The sequence below is a fragment of the Rhincodon typus genome, chromosome 39, assembly GCF_021869965.1.
Source record: "Rhincodon typus isolate 14 chromosome 39, sRhiTyp1.1, whole genome shotgun sequence".
Lineage (NCBI taxonomy): Eukaryota > Metazoa > Chordata > Chondrichthyes > Orectolobiformes > Rhincodontidae > Rhincodon > Rhincodon typus.
In genome coordinates, this window is record NC_063370.1 from 16,902,958 (window position 1) to 16,925,700 (window position 22,743).

At 42.7% G+C, this 22,743-nt stretch overlaps 1 protein-coding gene across 1 annotated transcript in view; it reads right to left on the reverse strand.

Moving 5' to 3' along the window:
• Positions 1-19,357, reverse strand: part of LOC109924273 — a 138,275-nt gene extending 118,918 nt beyond the window's left edge. The window contains exons 1-2 of the mRNA XM_048618263.1: positions 19,261-19,357; positions 17,949-18,814 (exon numbers count right to left, since the gene is read on the reverse strand). Of these exons, the coding sequence (XP_048474220.1) occupies positions 17,949-18,623 (675 nt within the window). The 5' untranslated portion in view covers positions 18,624-18,814; positions 19,261-19,357. The remainder of the gene's footprint in view (positions 1-17,948; positions 18,815-19,260) is intronic.
• Between the last annotated feature and the right edge of the window lie 3,386 nt (positions 19,358-22,743).

The window sequence follows — 22,743 nt, forward strand, 5'->3', positions numbered from 1 at the left end:
GCCTGCTGTGTTCATCCAGCCCTGCACCTTGTTGTCCCAATTTATCCAACATTTCTTCATAGCTAAAATCCCCCACACCAGGCAACATCCTAGTAAACATTTTCTGTACCCTTTCCAAAGCATCCACATCCTTCGCGTAGTGCGGCGACCAGATCTGTGCGCAATATTCCAAGTATGACCTAACCAAAGTTCCATAAAGCTGTAGCATAACTTCCCTATCCTTATACTCAATGCCCCTTTCAGTAAAGGCAAGTATGCCATAGGCCATTTTTACTACATTATTTACCTGCGCTGCCACCTTCAGTGATCTGTGGACCTGCACACCCAGATCTGTCTACATATCAATACTCCTAAGGGTTCTGCCATTCACTGTATAATTTCTATCTGTACTTGACCTTCCAAAATGCATCATCTCACATTTGTCCAGATTAAACTCCATCTGCCATTTTTCTGCCCATGCCTCCAACCGACCTATATCTTGCTATATTCTCTGACAACAAAAACAAAGTTGCTGGAAAAGCTCAGCAGGACTGGCAGCATCTGAGAAGGAAAAAACAGTTAACATTTCGTGTCCGGTGACCCTTCCTCAAACCCGAAACATTAACTATTTTCCTTCAGATGCTGCCAGACCTGCTGAGCTTTTCCAGCAACTTTGTTTTTGTTCCTGATTTACAGCATCTGCAGTTCTTTCGTTTTTAATATTCTCTGACAATCCTCCTCACTATCCGCAACTCGACCAATCTTAGTATTATCTGCAAATTTACTAAATCAGACTAGCCACGTTTCCTCCACATCATTTATGTAGACCATGAACAGCAGAGGCCCCAGCACTGATCCCTGTGGAACACCACTAGTCACAACCCTCCATTCTGAAAAGCATCCTTCCACCACTACCCTCTGTCTCCTATGACTAAGCCAGTTCTGTATCCATCCTGCCAGCTCACCCCTAATACTATATGACTTCACCTTTTGTACCAGTCTACCATGCGGGACCTTGTCAAAGGTTTTACTGAAGTCCATGTAGACATCAACCACTTTTCCCTCAATCATTTTCTTCACTTCCTCAAAAAACTCGATCAGGTTAGCGAGGCACAACCACACTGTCTATCACTAGTAAGTCCATTTGCTTCTAAATGCATATAGATCTTGTCCCCAAGAATCTTTTCCAATAATTTCCCTACCACCAACGCGAGGCTCACAGGCCTGTAATTTTCCAGATTATCCCCACTACCATTCTTAAACAATGGGACAACATTGGCTATTCTCCAGTCCTCCAGGACCTCATCTGTGGCCAAAGAGGATACAAAGATGTCTGTCTATGCTCCAGCAATTTGTTCCCTTGCCTCCCTCAATATTCTAGGATAGATCCCATCAGACCTGGGGACCTAACTACCTCAATACTTTGAGAGATACACACCACCCCTTCCTTTCTAATAGCAACTTGGCTTAGAAACTTGACGCTCCCTTCCGAGATCATCCTCCACCAATTCCTTCTCTTTGGTGAACAGTGATACAAAGTATTCATTTAGGACCTCACCTACCTCTTCTGGTTCCACCAGATTCCCTGCTTTCTCCTTGAGTGGGCCAACCCTTTCACTGGCTACCCTCTGGATTTTTATGTATGTAAATAAAGCCTTGGGATTATCCTTAATCTTGTTTGCCAATGACTTTTCATGACCATTTTTAGCCCTTCTAATTCCTTGTTTAAGTTCTTTTCTATTTTCGTTATATACTTCAAGAGCTTCGTCAGTTCCTACCTTCTTAGGCCTCACGTACACTTCCTTTTCCTTTTTGACCAAGGTCATAACATACCTGGTCATTCCAAGGTTCATGCAGCTTGCCACACCCATCCTTCATTCTTTCAGGATCGCGTCGCTCCTGAACTCTTATCAGCTGCCGTTTGAAATACTCCCACATGTCCAAAGTGGATTTAGTCTCAACAGCCACCTCAAAATCAATGAACCATGCCAGATGAGTGAAGTTTCAGTGGGGGAGCCATTTCGGGAGTAGTGACCATAATACTCAGTTTTAAGATACCCATGGATAGGGATAACAGCAGTTCTTGGGTGATAGTGTACAATCAAAATTCTCCAGTTCCTGCCTAATATTGTTGCAGTTTGCCTTCCCCCAATTTAACACCATCACCTGAGAACTGCTGTTATCCCTAACCATGGGTATCTTAAAACTGAGTATTATGGTCACTACTCCCGAAATGGCCCTCCCCACTGAAACTTCAGTCACCTGGCATGGCTCATTTCCCAAAACTAGGTCCAGTAATAACCCCTTCCCTGGTTGGGCTGTTTACAGACTGTTTAAAGAAAACCTCCTGAATGGTCCTTACAAATTCTGGCCCATCCAAGCCCCCTAGCACAAAGTGAGTCCCAGTCAACATAGGGGGAGTTAAAATCACCTAACATAACAACCCTGCTGTATTTACATCTTTCCAAAGCCTGTCCACATATTCTCTCCTCTATCTCCCGCTAACTGTTGAGAGGTCTGTGGTATACTCCTAGCATTGTGATTTCACCTTCCTATTCCTGAGTTCTACCCATATTGCCTCAATGCACAAGTCCTCAGATGTATCCTCTCTCAGTATAGCTGTGAGATAATCCTCCACCAGTAATGCAACTCCCCCACCCTTTTTACATCATTTTCTATCACACCTGAAATATCTAAATTCTTGGACATTCAGCTGCCAGTCCTGTCCCTCTTTCAGCCCAAATCTCTGCAATCGCAACAATGTCATAGTTCCAAGTAGTAACCAAAGCTCCAAGTTCACCTACCTTGCCTATTATACTTCTTGCATTGAAACACATGCATTTCAGACCACCTTCCCTGCTCTTTCCAGCAGCTTTTCCCTGTCTGTCTTGTTCTTATTTTTATTCACGTTTGCCTTGGTTTCTACCTCTACTGCATTTTTTCTACATCTATTGCCCTGCTCCTTGGGTCCCCATCCCCTTGCCACACTACTTTAAACCCTCCCCAACCACACTACCAAGTACGCCACCAAGGACATCAGTCCCAGTCCTGCCCAGGTGTAACCCAAACAGTTTGTACAGATCCCACCTCCCCAGAGCTGGTCCCAATGCCCCACAAATCTGAAACCATCCCTCTCACACCTCCTTTTCAGCCATGTGTTCATCCTATATATCCTGTTGTTTCTAATCTGACTGGCTTATTGCACTGGTATTAATCCTGAGTTGACTACCTTTGAGGCCCTACATTTCACAGCAGCCAATGGTGGGGCAAAGGGAGTCGGGTTTATATAAACTCCAGGCTGAAGGAATGCAGATTTCAAAGTTGTAACACTTGCAGAATGTTAAGGAGATATAGACGGTGGAGGCCGTCTGGAGGATAGAACAAATGACAGTTTTAAACTGCAGGTGGGCATTAGTAGACTGAAAGCCAACATAGGTCAATGATGGGCAAATTAATTTCTATCCAACTTCCCATCCTGATTCTCTCTTACAATGAATATATTTTTGAAGGTCATGAAGTTACAGGACTACAGAGACAGGACCGGACAGTGGGACTACCTGGGTAGCTCTTTCAGGAGCCAGTGTGGACACAATGGATCGAATAGCCTCCTTGTGTACTGTAGAATTCTTATGATTCTATCTGCTGTCATCACCTCTCTCCTCAAAAAAAAACCTCAACTCCACTATCTTTTTAAATACTGCCCTACCTCTACCCTCCATATTCCTCTCAAAAGATCTTGAATGTGTTGTCATGTGTTGGTGGTGGTGGTGGTGGCGGCGGCGGTGGAGAAGAGAGCGAAAATTCAAAAGGACACATTTTGGGCAATTTTTAAAATTTTTTTTGTTTTTTTTTGTTTCACACAGAGTGGTCAGAGTCTGGAATGCACTGCCACTGGTGGTGGTTGAGGCAGATACGATATGCAAAGAATGGAAGGATATGGACCAAGGGGCAGGCACAAGGGATTAGTTTCATTTGGCATCATGTACAGCACAACATTGTGGGCCAAAAGGCCCATTCCTGTGCTGTACTGTTCTACGTTCTAACTCCATGTTTAAATTCCTGTAATCAGATTTCCTCTCCCGGAGTAGTACCAAAATAGTTCTTAAAGACACAACTGATATCCTACATGAGCAGGAAGAAGTAAGCTTTCCCTCTGCATTCTTCTTGGCACGATTGCAGCCATACCATCCTCCTCCAAACCCTCTCCACTGTTGTCCAGCTAGGTGGGACTGCTTTCCCCCCAGTTCAATTCTCAAAGAATCACAAAATCCCTACAGTGTGCTAAGAGACTACTTAGCCAGTTGAATCTGCACTAACCCTCCAAAGAGCATCCCACTCAAACCCAGCTCCATAGCCTGCACACCTCAGAAACTATGGACAATTCAGCGTGGCAAAATCCATCTAACCCGCATATCATTGGACTATGGAAGAAACTGAAATACCCGGTGGAAACCTATGCAGACACAGGAAAAATGTGCAAACTTAACAGAGAATGTCATTGATAGCCAGGGGTGAGGTGCCAGAAGGTTGAAGGTTGGCTAATGTGGTGCCATTATTTAAGATGGTAAGAAAAACCAGGGAACTATAGACCAATGAGCCTGCTGTCACTGATGGGTGTTGTTTGAGGGCATGGCTTTGAGTGGGAAATCGCATCTCATGAACTTGATTGAGCTTTTTTTTGAAGTAACAAAGAGGATTGATGATGGCAGAGCAGTGGACATTATATTGACTTCAGTAAGTGTTTGACAAGGTTCCGCATGGTACACTGATTAGCAAAGTTAAATCACATGGAATACAGGGAGAGCCAGCATTTGATTATAAAAGTGGCTTGAAGGTAAGAGACAGAGGGTGATGGTGGAGGATTGGTTTTCAGACTAGAGGCCTGTGACCAATGGTGTGCGACAAGGATCAGTGCTGGGTTCACTGCTTTTGTCATTTAATGTAGGCAATTTGGATGTGAATATAGGAGGAATGGTTACTAAGTTTGCAGATGACACCTAAATTGGTGGGTATAGTGGACAGCGAAGGTGGTTATCTCAGAGTACAACAGGACCTTGATCAGATGGGCCAAGAAGTGGCAGCTATAGATTAATTTTGGTAAATGTGAGGTGTTGCATTTTGTTAAGGCAAATCAGGGCAGGGCTTATACAGATATACAATGGTAGGGTCTTGGGGAGTGTCGGTGAACAAACAGACCTTGGTGTGCAGGTTCATAGCTCCTTGAAAGTGGAGTCGCAGGTATACATGGTAGTGAAGAGGGTATTTGGTACGTTTACCTTTATTGGTCAATGCATTGAGTGTAAGAGTTGGGAGGTCCTGTTGCGGCTGTACAGGACATTGGTTAGGTGACTTTTGGAATACTGTATTCAATTCTGGTCTCCCTGCTACAGGAAAGATGTCATTAAACGCGAAAGGCTTCAGAAGATTTACAAGAATGCTGCTGGGATTAGAGAGTTTGAACGCGAAGGAGAGGTTGAATAGGCAGAGGCTATTTTCCCTGAAGCTTTGGAGGTTGAGGAGTGATCTTATTGAGGTTTATAAAATCATGATGGGCACAGATAGGATGAATAGCCAAGGTCTTTTTCCAGAGTAGGGGAATCCAAAACTAGAGGGCATACATTTAAGGCTAGGGAGAAAAGATTTAAAACAGACCTAAGGATCAACTTTTCCAAGTAGAGGGTGGTGCATGTGTGGGAATGAGCTACCAGAGGATGTGGAGGAGGCTGATACAATTACAACATTTAAAAGGCATCTGGATGGGTATAGGAATAGGAGGGATTTAGAGGGATATAGGCCAAATGCTGGCAAATGGGACTAGATTAATTCAGGATATCTGGTCAGCATGGACGAGTTGGACTGAAGGGTCTGTTTCTGTGCTGTATGACTGTCATGCTTCCAGAAGATGGAGGATCACTGGAGTTATAGAGTCAGAGTCATACAGCACGGAAACATACCCTTTATTCCAAACAGTCCATTCTGAACATAATTCCAAACTAAACTAGTCCCACCTACCCACGCTTGGCATCTAAATCTCTTTTAAACTTTGTAACCATTCCAGCATCCACCACTTCCTCTGGACGTTCATTCTACATGCAAACTACCCTACATAAAAAAAAAAAAATGCCCCTCATGACCTCTCGAAATCTTTCACCTCTCAGCTTAAAATTATGCCCCCTAGTCTTGAAATCTCCCCACTCTAGGGAAAAGACACCCGTCAATCACCTTATTTATACCTGCGTATTTTACAAACCTCTATAAGGTCATCCATCAACTCTTACGCTCCAGAGAAAGAGGTCCCAGCCTATCCAGCCTCACCATATAACTTGGAACCTCCATTCCTGGCAACATTCTTCTGAACCTTCTGCAGCTTAATAATATCCTTCCTACGTCAGAGACTCCAGAACTGGATGCAGTGCTCCGGAACAGGCCTCAATGTCCTATAACATAATGTCCCAACTTCTATACTCAAGAGGTCTGAGCAACGAAGGAAAGCATGCTAAGTGCCTGCTTAATCACCCTACCTACACGTGATGCAAATTTCAAAGAATAATGTATCTAAACCCGTAGGTTTCTCTGTTTTATAACGCTACCCAAGGCTCTACTTTTAATTGTACAAGTCTTGCCTTTGTTTGTTTATAATATCCAAATTGCACTCTGTCTGTCATCCTTCAGCCCACTGACTCTATTTGATCAAGATTGCTTCGTAATCTTAGATAACCTTCTTCACTGTCCACTATACCACCAATCTTGGTGTCATCTGCAAACTTACTAACAATACTTTCTGTATTCTCATCTAAATCATTTATGTAAATGACAAAAAAAGTGGACCCAGCACCAATTTCTGTGAAACACCACTAGTCACAGGCCTCCAGTCCGAAAAACAACCCTCTGTCACCATCCTCCGACCCCTCCTTCGAGGGAATTTTGTATCCAATTGGCTAGCTCACCCTGAAACCCATGTGATCTAAGTTTAATAATTGGTCTACTATGCGGAATCTTGTCAAAGGCTTTATTAAGGTCCAAATAAACAATATCTACTGCTCTTCTCGCAATCAATCCTCTTGGTTACTTCCTCAAAAAATTCAATCAAGTTTGTCAGACACAATTTCCCTCGCACAAAACCATGCTGACTATCCCTAATCATTCCTTGCCTCTCTGAATGCATATAAATCCTATCTTTCAAAATCACTTCCAACAACTTAATCATCATCGAAATCAGACCCACAGATCGATAGCTCCCAAGCTTCTCCTTACATCCTTTAAGCAAAGGCACAACATCAGCCACCTTCTAATCATTTGACACCTCACCTGTATTTATAGACAATACAATTGTTTCTGCAAGGGGCCCCCGCAATTTCCACCGTAACTTCCCACAAAGTCCTGGAGCGCACTAGATCATGTCCAAGAGGTTTATCCATTTTACATTTTCTAAGATCCCCAGCCCTTTCTCTCCCGTAAGGTGAACCATTTTCAAAACATCAATATTTATTTTCAAGTTCTCCAGCCTCCATTTCTTTCTCCACAGTAAAAACTGATGTGAAATATTAATTTAATATCACTCTCATCTCCTGAGATTCAACACAAAGATGACCTTGCTGATTTCTAAGGGGTCCTACGCTCTCTTGCTCTTAATATACTTACAGAATCCCTCTGGATTATCCTTAGCCTTGGCAAATAAGGTTATCTCATATCCTTTTTTTGCCTTCCTGATCTCCCTCTTGCAAATGCTCCTAGCATTTTATGCTATTCAGGAAATTAATTTGAACCCAGTTGTCTGCATCAACTGTATTTTTTTTTAAATTCTTGACTAGAACCTCAATATCTTTATTCATCCATTGTTCTCTGAACAAAATGACACTGAACTCTCATCATCACTCTTTTGAGAGCCTCCCACTTCTCAGATATTCCTTTACCTGCGAACAGTCTACTCCAATTAATTTTTGAAAGGTTTTTGCCTTGTACCATTAAAATTTGCCTTAATTCAATTAAGAACTTTAACTTTTATGGAAGGCTTAACCTTTACCATAATTCTATTAATTTTAAAAAAGTTATGATCACTAGACCAAAAATATTCTCCTACTATCACTTCAGTCACTTGCCCGGTCTTATTACCCAAGGTCATGTTTTGCTCCTTCTCTAGCAGAAACATTTATATCTTGATAATGAAAATTTTTTGGAACATATTTAACAAATTCTTCATCTTCCAAACCTTTAACACGATGATAGTCCCAGTCAATGCTTGAAAAATTAAAATCACTTACTATTACAGCATTATTCTTAAATATAATCGGAGATCTCTCTACATATCTGGTCCTCAATTTCCCTCTGATTATTGGGGTAACAGGGTGAGTCGATAATACATTCCCATCAAGGTGATTATTCCTTTTTTTATTTCAAATTACAACTCATTTTCTCTGGATGATTTTTATTTAAGAAATATCTCCTCTATTTACAACAGTGATGTTTTCCTTAATCAAAAACGCCACTCCTCCTCCTCTTTTGCCTCTTTATTCTATCCTTCCTATAGTATCTGAAACCCATGGACAGAGCTGCCAGTCTGTCCATCCCTCAGCCAAGTTTCTGTAATAGCAATGACATCCCAAACATGTCCCGAGTTCATCTGCCTTACCTGAAAGGCCCTTTGCATTGAAAAAAATGGAGTTTAATACTTCAGACTTACATTGCTCTCCGACTTGCCCTTGTCTGCCTTTTTTAATTAACATCCTTTTCAGTTTCAAAACCATCCTCACCTATCTTTCTATTTACTCTGCAATTTAAGATCCCTCCACCCCCTCTCTTTAATATTTTAGTCTCCTTTAATAGAATTAGCAAATCTTCGCACTAGGACATTGGTCTGTTTCCAGTAAAGGTGAACTCCATCCTTTTTGAACAGGTACAAAAACAGAAGTTGCTGGAAAAAACTCAGCAGATCTGGCAGCATCTCAGAACTATTCCAAAACGCTAAGGGCCCGAAATGTTAACTCTGATTTTTCTTCACAGATCCTGATTTACGGCATCCACAGTTCTTTCAGTTCTTTTTGAGCAGGTCTTTTCTGCCCTAGAAGAGATCCCAATGATCCAAGAACCTGAATCCCTGAATATTACACCATTTCTTCAGTCATGGATTTATTTCCTTTATCCTTTTATTCCTTCCCTAATTAGAGCTTGGCAACAGGAGTAAACAAGAGATTACTTCTTCTGAGGCACTGTTTGTTAAACTTCTACCTAACCTTATTCACTCCGTAAAGTCTTAATCTTTTCCTGACAATGTCATTTCTCCCAACGTGTACAATAACTTCCAGTTTCTCACTCTCCCCTTTAACAAAATGCTCCAAACATTTTGAAACATCCCGAATCCTGGCAGCAGGAAAGTAACATACTATCCTGCATTCATGCTCACTGCTGCATGATCTCCTATCTGTGCCCTTGACAGGACATTCCCCTACAACAATTACTCTTTTAAATGTTGTCAAACTCTGACTTAGTGCCCAAGATCTGAATGTCTCTTTTGACTATCTTTTTCAACAATACTCAAAACTGAATGTCTGTTTGAGAAAAGAACAGCCACAGGAGACTTCTGAACTACCTTCTTACTTTTGTTGACAGTCATCCATCTATCTCACTGATCCTGCTGAGTAATCACTTCTCTAAATCTACTAGCCATCCAACTCTGCATCTCTTGTATGCCCCCAATATCATTAAGCCTAAAAAAAATCAATTTATAATAGCACCTTATAAATAAGATAAATTACCTTTCTTTATCCTGATAGTTAATAGTAAGCATGCAAACTAGAAATAAAAAAAGCTAACATATAAATCTTAAATAAAAACACTTAGCTGAACAATCAATCAATCAATCTTAAAAAAAGTCCTGCTCAAGTGGTCTAGCAGATAACTTTCAATATATATGATAAAAAAACTCACTCAGAGCTGTCCATGTGTAGGCCTCTCTGGACACTCCATAAACACAACTGTTTAAAAAAACTCTCCTCTACAATTAAAAAAAAAAAACTCACTCTTCTATGCATATAATTTTAATCGAAAAAAACAAGCTGTCCACATGAAGGCCTCTCTGTTCGGAGGAACACAGAATCAAAAAGTTTGTTAACAGAACTGAAAACTAAAAAAAAAAAATACTGGAGATCACAGTGGGTCAAGCAGCATCCATGGATAGAAAGCAAGCTAATATTTTGAGTCTTTCAGAGCTCTGAAGAGTCATCTAGACTCTAAACATTAGCTTGCTTTCTCTCCATGGATGCTGCCGGACCCACTGTGACCTCCAGCATATTTTGTTTTCAGTACAGATTCCAGCATCTGTAGTGATTTGCTCCTACATACAGTTCATTAACAGAACTCTGTTTGAAAAAAAACCATGCACTTCTTGCTTTTCTCCCCCCCCACATTTGACTGAAAGAAATAAAAATGAATCAAAATAAAACTCCTATACTACCGAAATGTAATAATTGTAAGAGATGCAGAAGAAAATCTAGATACAAGTTTGAATCTCAAGAACAGCTGCAAGATCTATGCTACTCCCAGTCCACCATTTGAAATGGCAACTCCGCTTTCTCTCCATTGATATCACCAGACTTGCTGCACTTCTCAAGCAATTTCTGTTTTTGTGCTTCTAAGATTAAACCAGTCTGTTTGCAACCTTAGTGTCAACACTCAAGTCAGAGGTGAGCTTCAAATCTTTCACATTGTGCTATTACTAGATATGCTTATTTCATCTCTAAAGTATCACCAAACCCTTTTCATGTCTCAACCCACATGCTGCTAAAAGCCTCAGTTTTGTCTTTGCTCTCTTATGCGTGACTACAGCAATGTATCCCTGGCTAGTCTTCAACATTCTAAATCCCCGCAACACCAACACTCCTGCGCCCAAACCACTCCATAAGGTCAGCAAAACTCTGTGGCCCAATTGTTTCATTCGCAGCTCACCTATCCCTGCCCACACTGAACACATAGGCTCCCAGTGAAGCAAAGTTTTGATTTTAAAATGCTCATTCTGGTGGTCAATTCTCTCCAAGGCCTCACTCCATGCTATTTTTGTAATCAGCTCCAACTCCATAATCCAAGATATCTGTACTTGTATACGATGGCTATTGAAGCATCTCCAATAGCAATTACTCCTGGTACTTTTGTATGAATTGTGTTTACTTAGATGCAGGTGAAGGTAAGGTTTCATGGCACTGTTCCAATCTCTGGGGCAGAAGTCCCAGGTTCCACTCCCATCTACCAAGGAGGGGTGTCATAATATACATTATCTGTAAAGAGACATTTCATAGACTGTTCTGTGCTTGACTTGTAGCATCCCTACGAGGTGTAATGGCCACGGAGGTGTCATAATTACTGAAATGGCTGGGAAATAGTTTGGTGGCATATGATAGAAAGAAGGGATAAAGTGTAGGTTCTCAAATTGACAAGATGTGACTGGTGGTGTCCCACAAAGATCTGAGGGCCTCAATTATTCACATTTTCCATTAACAACTTGGATAAAGACATAGATGGTCATATATCCAAATTTACTGAGCTCACAAAAGTTCGGCAGCATTAATAACATAACGACAGCACAAAAGTACAAAGGGATATTGACAGACTAAATGACTGGGCAAAACTGTGGCAGATGGAGTTCAAAGTAAGTCTGATGTTATCCATTTTGGACTGAAAAAAGTATAGACGAGGGTACTTTCTAGATAGTACAAAGTTTGATGCCTAAAGACACTTAGAGATTCGGGTGTATTATCTTTAAGATGTCATGAACAAGTGCAGAAAATAATGCTGGCCTTTATATCTAGAGGACTGGAGTACAAGGATGCAAATGTTATGCTGCTCTTATACAAAAGATTGATTAGATCATCACACCGCACTTTAGGAAGGACATGTTGGCCTTGAAGGAGTACAATGTAGATTTACAAGAATGGCACCTGAACTTCAGGGGTTAAGTTGTGAGGAGAAATTATACAAACTGGCCCTGTCATTTCTAGAATCTAGAATTCCACAACCAGTTGGATCAGTTAATTTAAAATCAGATTTATCTATCTCATTCTTAAGCAAAGAATGGGCCAAAGAAGGTATATGGAGGTAGGCCACAGATGCAATCTCCTCGAGGGGCTGAATGGCCTACTCCTGTTCCTATGTTATGTCCAAGCAGGTTGATACTTACTGTAACTATGGTGTGCCTGAATGAGGCACATGCTTGAAGTTTCTCTGTAACTAAATTTAAGACTGAGTAAGAATTGGCTCCAAAAACATTTTTCACAAACTAGCTTTCTGAAATAAAACAGATCCACCATTAGTGGACATGCATTTAGTTGACTGGGCCCAAACGTCGGGTAAGGGATGACTTTTTTTCTCCCATTTGGACTCTCAACTGAAAAAAATTGAAGTTGGACACTGCCAAATGGCTAAGAAACACCACAGGCAGGTTTTTTTTCTGCAACTTGTAGATCAAGTGGGACTATAAAGTATACACCTGAGCTATACAAGAATATGGTACTTTTTGGAGCAGTGAAGTGGATACTGAGAGACACTGGCACAAGCAGATTTTAAGTTAAGAAACAAAAAAAAAAACAGTTTAACAACAGCTTTCAGACTGATCCAGCTGCAGACTGTTACAGATCAGAGAAAACAGCACTCTGACATTCAGGAGCCTGTAAACAGGAAACATCTCTCACTTGATCCGAGAGCGAAAAGTCTAGAATCTGCAGGTTCTAAAGACCACTGATACAAGAAAGACCTAGTCCCACCTAGCCAACTACTGAAGTGAAGATCGTTTCTGCAGAGTGATAAACATTGCAACACCACTGCTTAAAGAAAAACTATAAAAAGACTGAGGAACAACTCATCCTACCCTCGAAATCTAGACTTGGGATCTACAGAAACAAAAACAGAAATTGCTAAAAAAGAAAAATACTTAGCAGGTCTGGCAGCATCTGTGGAGAAGAATCAAAGTTAAATGTTTCAGGTCCAGTGACCCTTTTTCAGAATTGGCTCGACTTCCAGTTCTTTTGGTTTTTCTGAACTACAAAATTTTTTCCATCCATAATGTATGTCAGACCACCGTTCTTTTCTGATTCATTTGTGAATACGTGTGTTTAAGGTTTTAAAGATTGCATCTTAAGTTGCATAGTGGTAAAATATGGATTACTAACTTACTGTCTCTTAAAGGATAAGTCTCCTTATAAGAAAATTATTTTTCTGTTCATGACTAGTTTCCAGATGGTGAATTACTTTTGTCTTGAACAGCAATCTGTCAGGAAAACTGATCATCTTGGTCATTTAACTGTGTGGTTAAGCATTAATTGGATAGTTAGACATTATAATAGCTTGTGGAATAGTTCATTGCCACACACATGCTGCCAAACCGAGTTGTGACGTCTGGAAGATTACCCGATTAGTTGTTCTCCCATTGAAACACTCCTTAAAAATCTACATCAGTTTCGGAAGATGGGAGGCTGGCTAGCAGAACAATTGAATCCTCAGAATTACAGGCAATTAAAGCAGCAGGTGGGCTTAAGTAGGGGTGGAGACAAGCATCATAGAGGTGGAAGTAAGGATCCTCTTGTAGTGCAATGGTAGTGTCCCTATCCCTAGACCAGAAGACCCAGATTCAAGTCCAACCTGCTCCAGAGCTGTGTAATGATACCTCTGAACAGGTTGATTAGCAAATTAGGTAGAGGTGGAAGCAGACAGTTCTTCTAGTGACGAGGGTAGGGTCCCATTCTTAGCTCTCCAGCTTAATCGGAAGTGGGATGTACATTGGGAGATGTGCATCAAGATTCTGCAGATGCCCTGACACAAAATGATGTATGAACATTTTCCAGAAAGTTCAAATTTTTGATAAGTTGATTGATATTTTGCGAGCATCTTTGACCCAAATGTATGGGCAGAGACTTGGGCAAGATACATGGAATCTGTCTGCTTACTTAGCTTGGAAATGCTGAAAAATTTAATACTTAAATGTAACTCAGTGGTTAAATGAGGATAACACAACAGGGCACCTCAATCAATCCACGTTAAAATCTGATGTCACATAGTCAAAGAACTGTACAGCATAGAAACAGACCTGGTCCAACTCATCCATGCCAACCAGATACCCCAAATAAATCTAGTCCTTTTTGCCAGGATTTGGCCCATTTCCCTCTAAACCCTTCTTATTCATATTCAGACATAGGAGACAAGGGACCAAGGGACAATGGTGCAGAGACAAGAGGTCAAGCCACTTCAAGAGATACTCATTATTGGAAGGTAGGATGGAATATGCACGTGAGCAGGATTTAAGAGGACAATTTCTCAAGAAAGGCAGCCAGTGATTATCCTAGATAGTAGGAACTGCAGATGCTGGAGAATCCGAGACAACAAGGTGCAGGGCTGGATGAACAAAGCAGGCCAAGCAGCATCATAGGAACAGAGAGGCTGACGTTTCGGGCCTAGACCCTTCATCAGAAAAGGGGGAGGGGAAGGGGCTTCTGAAATAAATAGGGAGAGAGTGGGAGGCGGATAGATGAGAGGAAACAAACAGGTCGAAGAGGCGGGGATGGAGCCAGTAAAGGTGAGTGTAGGTAGGGAGTTAGGAAGGGGATAGGTCAGTCCAGGGAGGACGGACAGGTCAAGGGGGCGGGATGAGGTTGGTCGGTAGGAGATGGAGGTGCATCTTGAGGTGGGAGGAAGAACAGGTTAGGGAGGCAGGGATGAGCTGGACTGGTTTTGGGATGCGGTAGGGGGAGGGGAGATTTTGAAACTTGTGAAATCTACATTGATACCATTGGGCTGCAGCATTCCACTCCCGTACATCTCAGTTGTCCTCGTTTTTCAAGGACCGTAACTTCCCCCCCTCGGTGGTCGAGAACACCCTCAACCGTGTCTCCCACATCTCCCGCATCTCATCCCTCACACCCTGTCCACGCAATAAGAACCAAAAAAGAATCCCCCTCGTCCTCACATACCACCCCACCAACCTCCAGATCCAACGCATCATCCTCCGACACTTCCGCCATCTGCAATCCGACCCCACCAAAGACATCTTTCCCTCCCCACCCTTATCTGCTTTCCGGAGGGACAACTCTCTCCGTGACTCCCTTGTCCGCTCCACACTCCCCTTCAGCTCCACCACACCCGGCACTTTTCCCTGCAACCGCAGGAAGTGCTACACCTGCCCCCATACCTCCTCCCTCACCCCCATCCCAGGCCCCAAGAAGACTTTCCACATCAAGCAGATGTTCACCTGCACATCTGCCAATGTGGTATACTGCATCTGCTGTACCCGGTGTGGCTTCCTCTACATCGGGGAAACCAAGCGGAGGCTCAGGAACCGCTTTGCAGAACACCTACGCTCGGTTTGCAATAAACAACTGCACCTCCCAGTCGCGAACCATTTCAACTCCCCCCTCCCATTCCTCAGACGACATGTCCCCTTCCTGGGCCTCCTGCAGTGCCACAACGATGCCACCCGAAGGTTGCAGGAACAGCAACTCATATTCCGCTTGGGAACCCTGCAGCCCAATGGTATCAATGTGGATTTCACAAGTTTCAAAATCTCCCCTCCCCCTACCGCATCCCAAAACCAGTCCAGCTCGTCCCTGCCTTCCTAACCTGTTCTTCCTCCCACCTATCCCCTCCTCCCACCTCAAGCTGCACCTCCATCTCCTACCGACCAACCTCATCCCGCCCCCTTGACCTGTCCGTCCTCCCTGGACTGACCTATCCCCTTCCTAACTCCCTACCTACACTCACCTTTACTGGCTCCATCCCCGCCTCTTCGACCTGTTTGTTTCCTCTCCACCTATCCTCTCCTCTATCCCTCTTCTATCCGCCTCCCACTCTCTCCCTATTTATTTCAGAACCCCCTTCCCCTCCCCCTTTTCTGATGAAGGGTCTAGGCCCGAAACGTCAGCCTCTCTGCTCCTATGATGCTGCTTGGCCTGCTGTGTTTATCCAGCCCTGCACCTTGTTGTTTCAGTGATTATCCTAGCACACTTAATCGTTGTGCAGTGGGGTGCAAGATTCAATGCTGCTCGATGTGGTCCAAGTAGATCAGGTGATAAGTTACTAAATCATTGCTCATCACAAACATCCAAGTCTGTGACTCTTAGACCTAATACATTAAAACCAAGGGCCGTACCAGGGGAGTGACCAGGGTAGAAGACCTAACAAAACAAAAACAGAAACTTGGCAAGTCTGGCAGTACCTGCGAGAAGAAAGTAGTGTTAACATTGAGTCTGGTGACTCATCAGAACTGTTCTGATGGAGACTCAGACTCAAAACATTAACTCTGCCTTCTTCCCGCAGATGCTGCCAGACTGGCCAAGTTTTGCCAGCAATTTCTGTTTTTGTTGCAGATCTCCAGCAACTGCAGTTTTTTGTCTTAAAGAAGACTTAAAAGGTTTGACTGCAGACAAGCAAAGCATCAAAGAAGTGACATTCGTTGTGGGTTACAGGCAGCTCATTCACATACTGTACTTGGATTTTCAGAAGGTATTTGACAAAGATCCACAAAGGGTTATTGCTCAAAGTAGAAGGACATAGTGTAGGAGTTAACATTCTAGCGTGGATCAAAGATTGGCTGGCAGGTAGATAACAGAATATTCATAAATGGGTCTTTTTCCGATTGGCAGGATATGAAGAGTAGAGTCCCACAGGGATCTCAGTATTTCACAATTTGTATTAATGATTTAGATGACGGAAACAAAGGCATTATAGCTAAATTTGCAGACAATACACATATTGTGAAGAAGGAACAAGGTTGCAGGTTGATTTAAAAAAGGTTGAAGTGGGCAAAAATCTACCAGAAGAAAAATGTGTAAGTGTTCATTTTAGAAGGAAGAATTAAAAAAGTTTTACCTAAGTGGGCTGCAGAATTGCAAGGTGCAGTGTACAAATCACAAGAAATTAGTATCCAGCTAAAGGAGACTAATGGAATGCCATTCTTTCATAATAAAGAAGGTAAACAAAGTAAAAATGTTATGCTTCAGTTGCACAGGACACTGGTAGATAGTGTGTGCAATTTTGTCCTCCTTATTTAAAGCAAGATATAAATGTATTGAAGGCGGTTCAGAGGAGCTTTACTAGATTGATACCTGGAATACGCAGGTTGCGTTATGGGTAAAGAGGGGACAGACTGGACTTGCTTCTACTTGCCTTCATAGTGAGGAGTGATTTGATTGAAATGTATAAGATTCTTGATAAGGTAGACGTGGAGATGACGCTTTCTCTCGCACATGCATCCAGAACTAAGGAGCACTGTTGTAAGTTTTTTTTTGGGGGGGGGGGGGTTGGCATTTTTTTTTGGATACAGATGAGAATTCTTATTTCTCAGCGGCTTGTGCAACTTTGGAATTCTGTGACTCTGCCCCCTCCACATACTGGGGCAATTTTTCTGAAAGAAATTGTAATTAGATTTTTAATAGGCAAACGAATGAATGGTTATCAGGGGTAGATGGAAGTGTGGAATCCAAAGCAAAAAATAACCTAAATCAGCCATGAGGTGGAACAGGCTCAAATGGGGTGAGTGGACTAATTCTGCTCCTATTTCATACTTTTTATATTAAGAAAATTTATACTGAAGTTTCCTCCAGTTTTCCATGAACATAGAATGGTTCTTCAAATAATTTTATAACAGTCAAACATCAAAGCTACTAGAAAATAAGATAAAGTTACAGTGTGAATTACATTCCAATAACAATTGCATAGGATGGATCCACTAAATGTACCTACATATTTGAAGACAATTCCAATAGTCAGAATTCACTCAAACCAGTCATATTCACATTGTATCATCCAGCAAACATTGCCAGATGCATAGCAAAGCTTTGTGCACGTGTGGCGAGTTGGGTAGATGTTGACATGACGACTTAATTTGACAAGCTTAACCAAATAGGCTCCTATTCATAAGGCCGTTGGTCAACCTTATTAAGATTAATACATATTGCAAATTTCTTCTGAGAAAACCTACAGCACATCATATTTACCTGTTTTGAAGTCTTTACATCTCGCAGTGCAGTGCCATAAGGATTATAGAAGTGTTTTAGCTGCCTGATAAATTTGTTTTCATATTTTGTCACAGCAAAGAACTCAGTCTGTTGAAATACAAATGTGTAGACCCGAGGATCATTCAGGTTTAGCTTCTCAATGATTCCATCAGCCACAATGATGTGCAACTGGGGGACATATCGATGCATGGAATGAAGGATTGCATTACCTTCTTCTGCAGTAGGGCAGTTGGTTAATCGCATTTTGGCAAAAGACACTGGCTTGGCCATCCACTCTTTCCCAGAAACACTGCCATTTGGGTGGAAGTAAAGTCTCCCTGTCACATGTGGGGTTGCCTTTCCATTGATCTGCCATTTGCACCCATTATATCGGTAGCGGTAGTTGTCCACTGGAGAGATATCCATTGCCATGATGTAGTTCTTCTCGGGATCCAGCCCAGAAACAGAATACTCACAGTATGGGAACATAAACCTGCCACGTTTGGACATCCTCATCTCAGTGCCCAAATTATAAAATTTGTCCCAAATGCTCCATTTCTTTAGGTAGACCTTGACGTTGCCAGACTTGAGACAGGAGGGAGGGGATTTCATCATGTTGCCTTCCAATCGGTGAGTATGGCTGGGGTTGATGGCTGGAGGAGCTGCGCGTTCCATGGCGGCTTGGAGTGTCTGAGTGAGTGTACGGTGGAGGAGGTGGTGGGGGAAATGGTTGGCAATCGATTGCTCCTCTTCGGATCAAAGCCCGGCCATGGAATCAGCGAGAGAGGAGCCCTGCAACTCTCCGCTGCTGTCAGCCATCGCCGGGGGTGAGACGGCTGCCGCGGGCTCGGCTCGGCAAGGACATTCTGAAAGCGACGAGAACAAAATCAATTCCTTTCAATAGTAATTTTAAAATAATAACAACATACAGGAGGGAAATGCATTTACACCCTGGCGGCGATATTACCATGGCTCCATCGTTCCCCCTCCCGGCAAAGAAGCCCTCACCTTCCTGTTGTTGGAGGGTGGGGGCCGGCTTCTCTTGGGGACAATGTGAGAGCAGCGGCAGAGCCGAGCCCGACATGTGATTGCAGCCCCGGAGCCGCTGTCCCTACGGTTAACGAGATCCGCGCCGAGCAGAGGCCTGAGCCTGAACGTGGGGCCTGGCCACCCTGTCTCACTCGAACACAAAGCGCCTCTTGCCACCCACCCCCAGGGCTTTGTGTGAGACTCTTCCCCTTCTTCAAACACGGACTGAGCTTCAGCCGCTCCTCCCCCCTCCCGGCTGCTGTGACTATCCCGGCCTCTTCACCTCAGCGTGTTCGGAGCGAGCGGTTGTTCAGAAAAGAGGAAAAGCAGGCACTGCCCATGTCCCGACGGGTGCGATACACACTGGCGCTGTTCCTGGCTCCAGGCCTCTAAAGAACACGCAGCCGCCCCTCACCACGTGACCCCCTCTAGGAACCACGTGGTGGCTCTGGCACGGGCCTGCCCTCGTACTCCCCCTAGACGAAACACTCGTCCCCCCTTCCCCCTCCCCTTGACCCCACTGCATGATTCTCCTTCATCCCGTCGCCGCACATCTTTCATTTTCTCTCCCCTCCCCCGACCCCGTCCCACCAATGACTCACCCCCAGCGGCCCTCTTCCCTTCACTTATTCCACCAATACATACTTACATAGAAAAAAAGAGCAGGATGAGGCCATTCGGCCCATCGAGACAGGTCCATCATTCATCAAGACCATGGCTGATGATCCAACTCAATACCTAACCCTGCTTCCTGCCCATAACCTTTGGCCCATTTGCCCCATGGGCTATATCTAGCTGCCTCTTGAATACATGCAATGTTTTGGCATCAACTAGTTCTTGTGGTAATGAATTCCACCTTCTGCTGGTGTCCAATGTTTTGTTCTCCACTCCAGCCACATCTTCACCGCCTATTTCTCCTCCATTCTCTCCCTCCTCCACTGCATATCCTGCCTTTTGCCCCTCTCCTAATAATGCATTCCTCCACTTTCTCATGTATGGTTCACCCTCTGTTCCACCAAAGCATGGCTGTCCTCTCCCTGGCTCCTTTGCCTCCACAAATGCATGATAATACTCTCACCTTCCCTTGCTCATGCATTTTCTCATCACTCCTTCCCCTATTCTCTTCTCTTTCTCCAGCTGCACCTCTTGCTGCCATTTCATTGTAATAGTACTGACTCTTAGAGTAATCAGACTTGAAACATTAACTTTTTTTTCTCTACATAAACTCAGCAGGTCTGGCAGCATCATTGTCTTTGTTTCCAAACTTGTTTCCGAACATGAGAGAGTAGGAACTGCAGATGCTGCAGAATCTGAGATAACAAGGTGTAGAGCTGGATGAACACAGCAGGCCAAGCAACGTCAGCTTTCCTGCTCCTCTGATGCTTCGGGTCTAGACCCTTCAGAAAGAAGAAGGGTCTAGGCCTGAAACGTCAGCTTTCCTGCTCCTCTGATGCTGCTTGGCCTGCTGTGTTCATCCAACTCTACACCTTGTTGTCTCTGTTTCTGAACATGCTGGATCACAAAACCAGCAAAGTGCTGAATCTGACAGCTCACTATTCAATTTCTCACCTTCAAGAGGCATTAATAGCCTCAAACTCTTATCTGGCAGTTCCCATACATCCACCTGTGAAAATGCAAATGATCCTAAAGGAAACCATTAACTTTCACACCTTTCCACTGCATCTGATTAGTTTGTGATTTTCTGTAAACCACTCAAAAGGTTGTAATGGTTTCCTTATGTAAAGTATTTCTAATTCATTCTTCTACTGAACTAGATTCTAAACTATAGTTAAAAATTCAATACACAAAAGAGTCACCAGGATCCTGGGCAACAGAAATGCCAATGAGGGGGTCAGGATAAAGAAATTTAAAACATAGCACCTATTGATCAAATGTAATTTTCCAGTTGCGCTCTCTTCCAGAAGCAGATTTACTGTTGAAATGAAATTAACGCGTTTTGCATGCTTTTCACAGAAAAGCAGCTACAAACTCCAAAATATCCCACATTTTCTTTCTGCAAGGTTATTTCAATCATGATAAATGAGTGGAGTTACTCGTGTTGAAGAATGGAATTCCTTTAAATAGTTTATAAATTCCAGAACTTGGCTTAACATTGGTCAGTGAATGGAAATTCAAATACATTTCGAATAGTGAATCTCTTCAGCATTCCAATGCCAGAGCTCTACATCATTATTAAGGCTACAGCAAAGTATTGATATTTTGTAAATGAGTAAAATTTATGGTTTGATAGCTGTGCCATTATACAATCAGAATTTTAGATACGTCTAAACCAGATTGCTGCATGATCCTAATCCTATTTCCCATCCTTACCTCCAATCCCTTTCTTATTTTAAACATTTAACTAAATATAAATTAACTCAAGTTAACATGGTGTTCCAAAGACTGCAACATGGTAATAATGGCTTAATTACATTCACTCACTTTGACCAATCAACCTGGAAAATGGCAACTACTAATATAGACTGTCAAACACTGGAAAACTGGAAGGAGAAACAATCCTCATCAGCATTGATTGTAATACATAACATTGTTTATATTTAATATAAACAACACAGACTTGATATTTTAAATTGGTAAATAGATATTTTAAATTGAAATGAGTAATAAATCTCAATTTGTTTGCTTATGAGTCACTTTGGGATGTTTGGATAGCACAATGTGAAATGCAGATCTTCTGTTGTAACGCACACAATAGTTTATTGTTTTCCTGCTCAAATCATCAAAGGTACCTTATAGTGTATATGTTTTTATTTTGATAGGAGCTATTTTCCATTGAATAGTGGAAAAGACACACTGTGGGAAAATATGGATTGCTACAGTTGAATGTGTCACAAAAATGCTACAGCAGTTTCTTGCATAGCAAAATATATATTTTTGTACAACTCAATGAGCCAAATACATTCATTGAGATGCAATACCAATTCTCCATCTGCAGCATTCTTCCATTTTCTATTAATACATCTTGTACAATAGTTTCTTCAGATGACATTGCAATGCATAATTCTTACAACACACCTAATTTTTATTACCTTCTCTCCAAGATAATTCAGACTCCAGGTGTTGACAATTAACACGTTGCAGTCATACTTTTTTTTAACAAATCAGTACTAAATGCTGATTCACCTTAAAGAGGTGCAGAAATGATGGCATAGTGGTAGTGTCTTTGGATTAGTAAGCCAGAGGCTCGAGCCAACACTCCGGAATCATAAATTCGAATTCCAACAGCTGGTGGAAATTAAATTTAGTTAGGACAAACATCTGGAACTTAGTCATGATGACCATTAAAACATCATCCAAGAAAACAAGAGATAACAAGGTGTAGAGCTGGATGAACACAGCAGGCCAAGCAGCATCAGAGGAGCAGGAAGGCTGACGTTTTGGGCGTAGACCCTTCTTCAGAAATGGGGGAGGGGAAGGGGGTTCTGAAATAAATAGGGAGAGAGGGGGAGGCGGATAGAAGATGGATAAGGGAGAAGATAGGTGGAGAGGAGACAGACAGGTCAAAGAGGCAGGGATGGAGCCAGTAAAGGTGAGTGTAGGTGGGGAGTTAGGGAGGAGATAGGTCAGTGCAGGGAGGACGGACAGGTCAAGGGGGCGGGATGAGGTTAGTAGGTAGGAGATGGGGGTGGGGCTTGAGGTGGGAGGAGGGAATAGGTGGGAGGAAGGACAGGTTAGGGAGGCAGAGACAAGTTGGGCTGGTTTTGGGATGCGGTAGGGGGAGGGGAGATTTTGAAGCTTGTGAAGT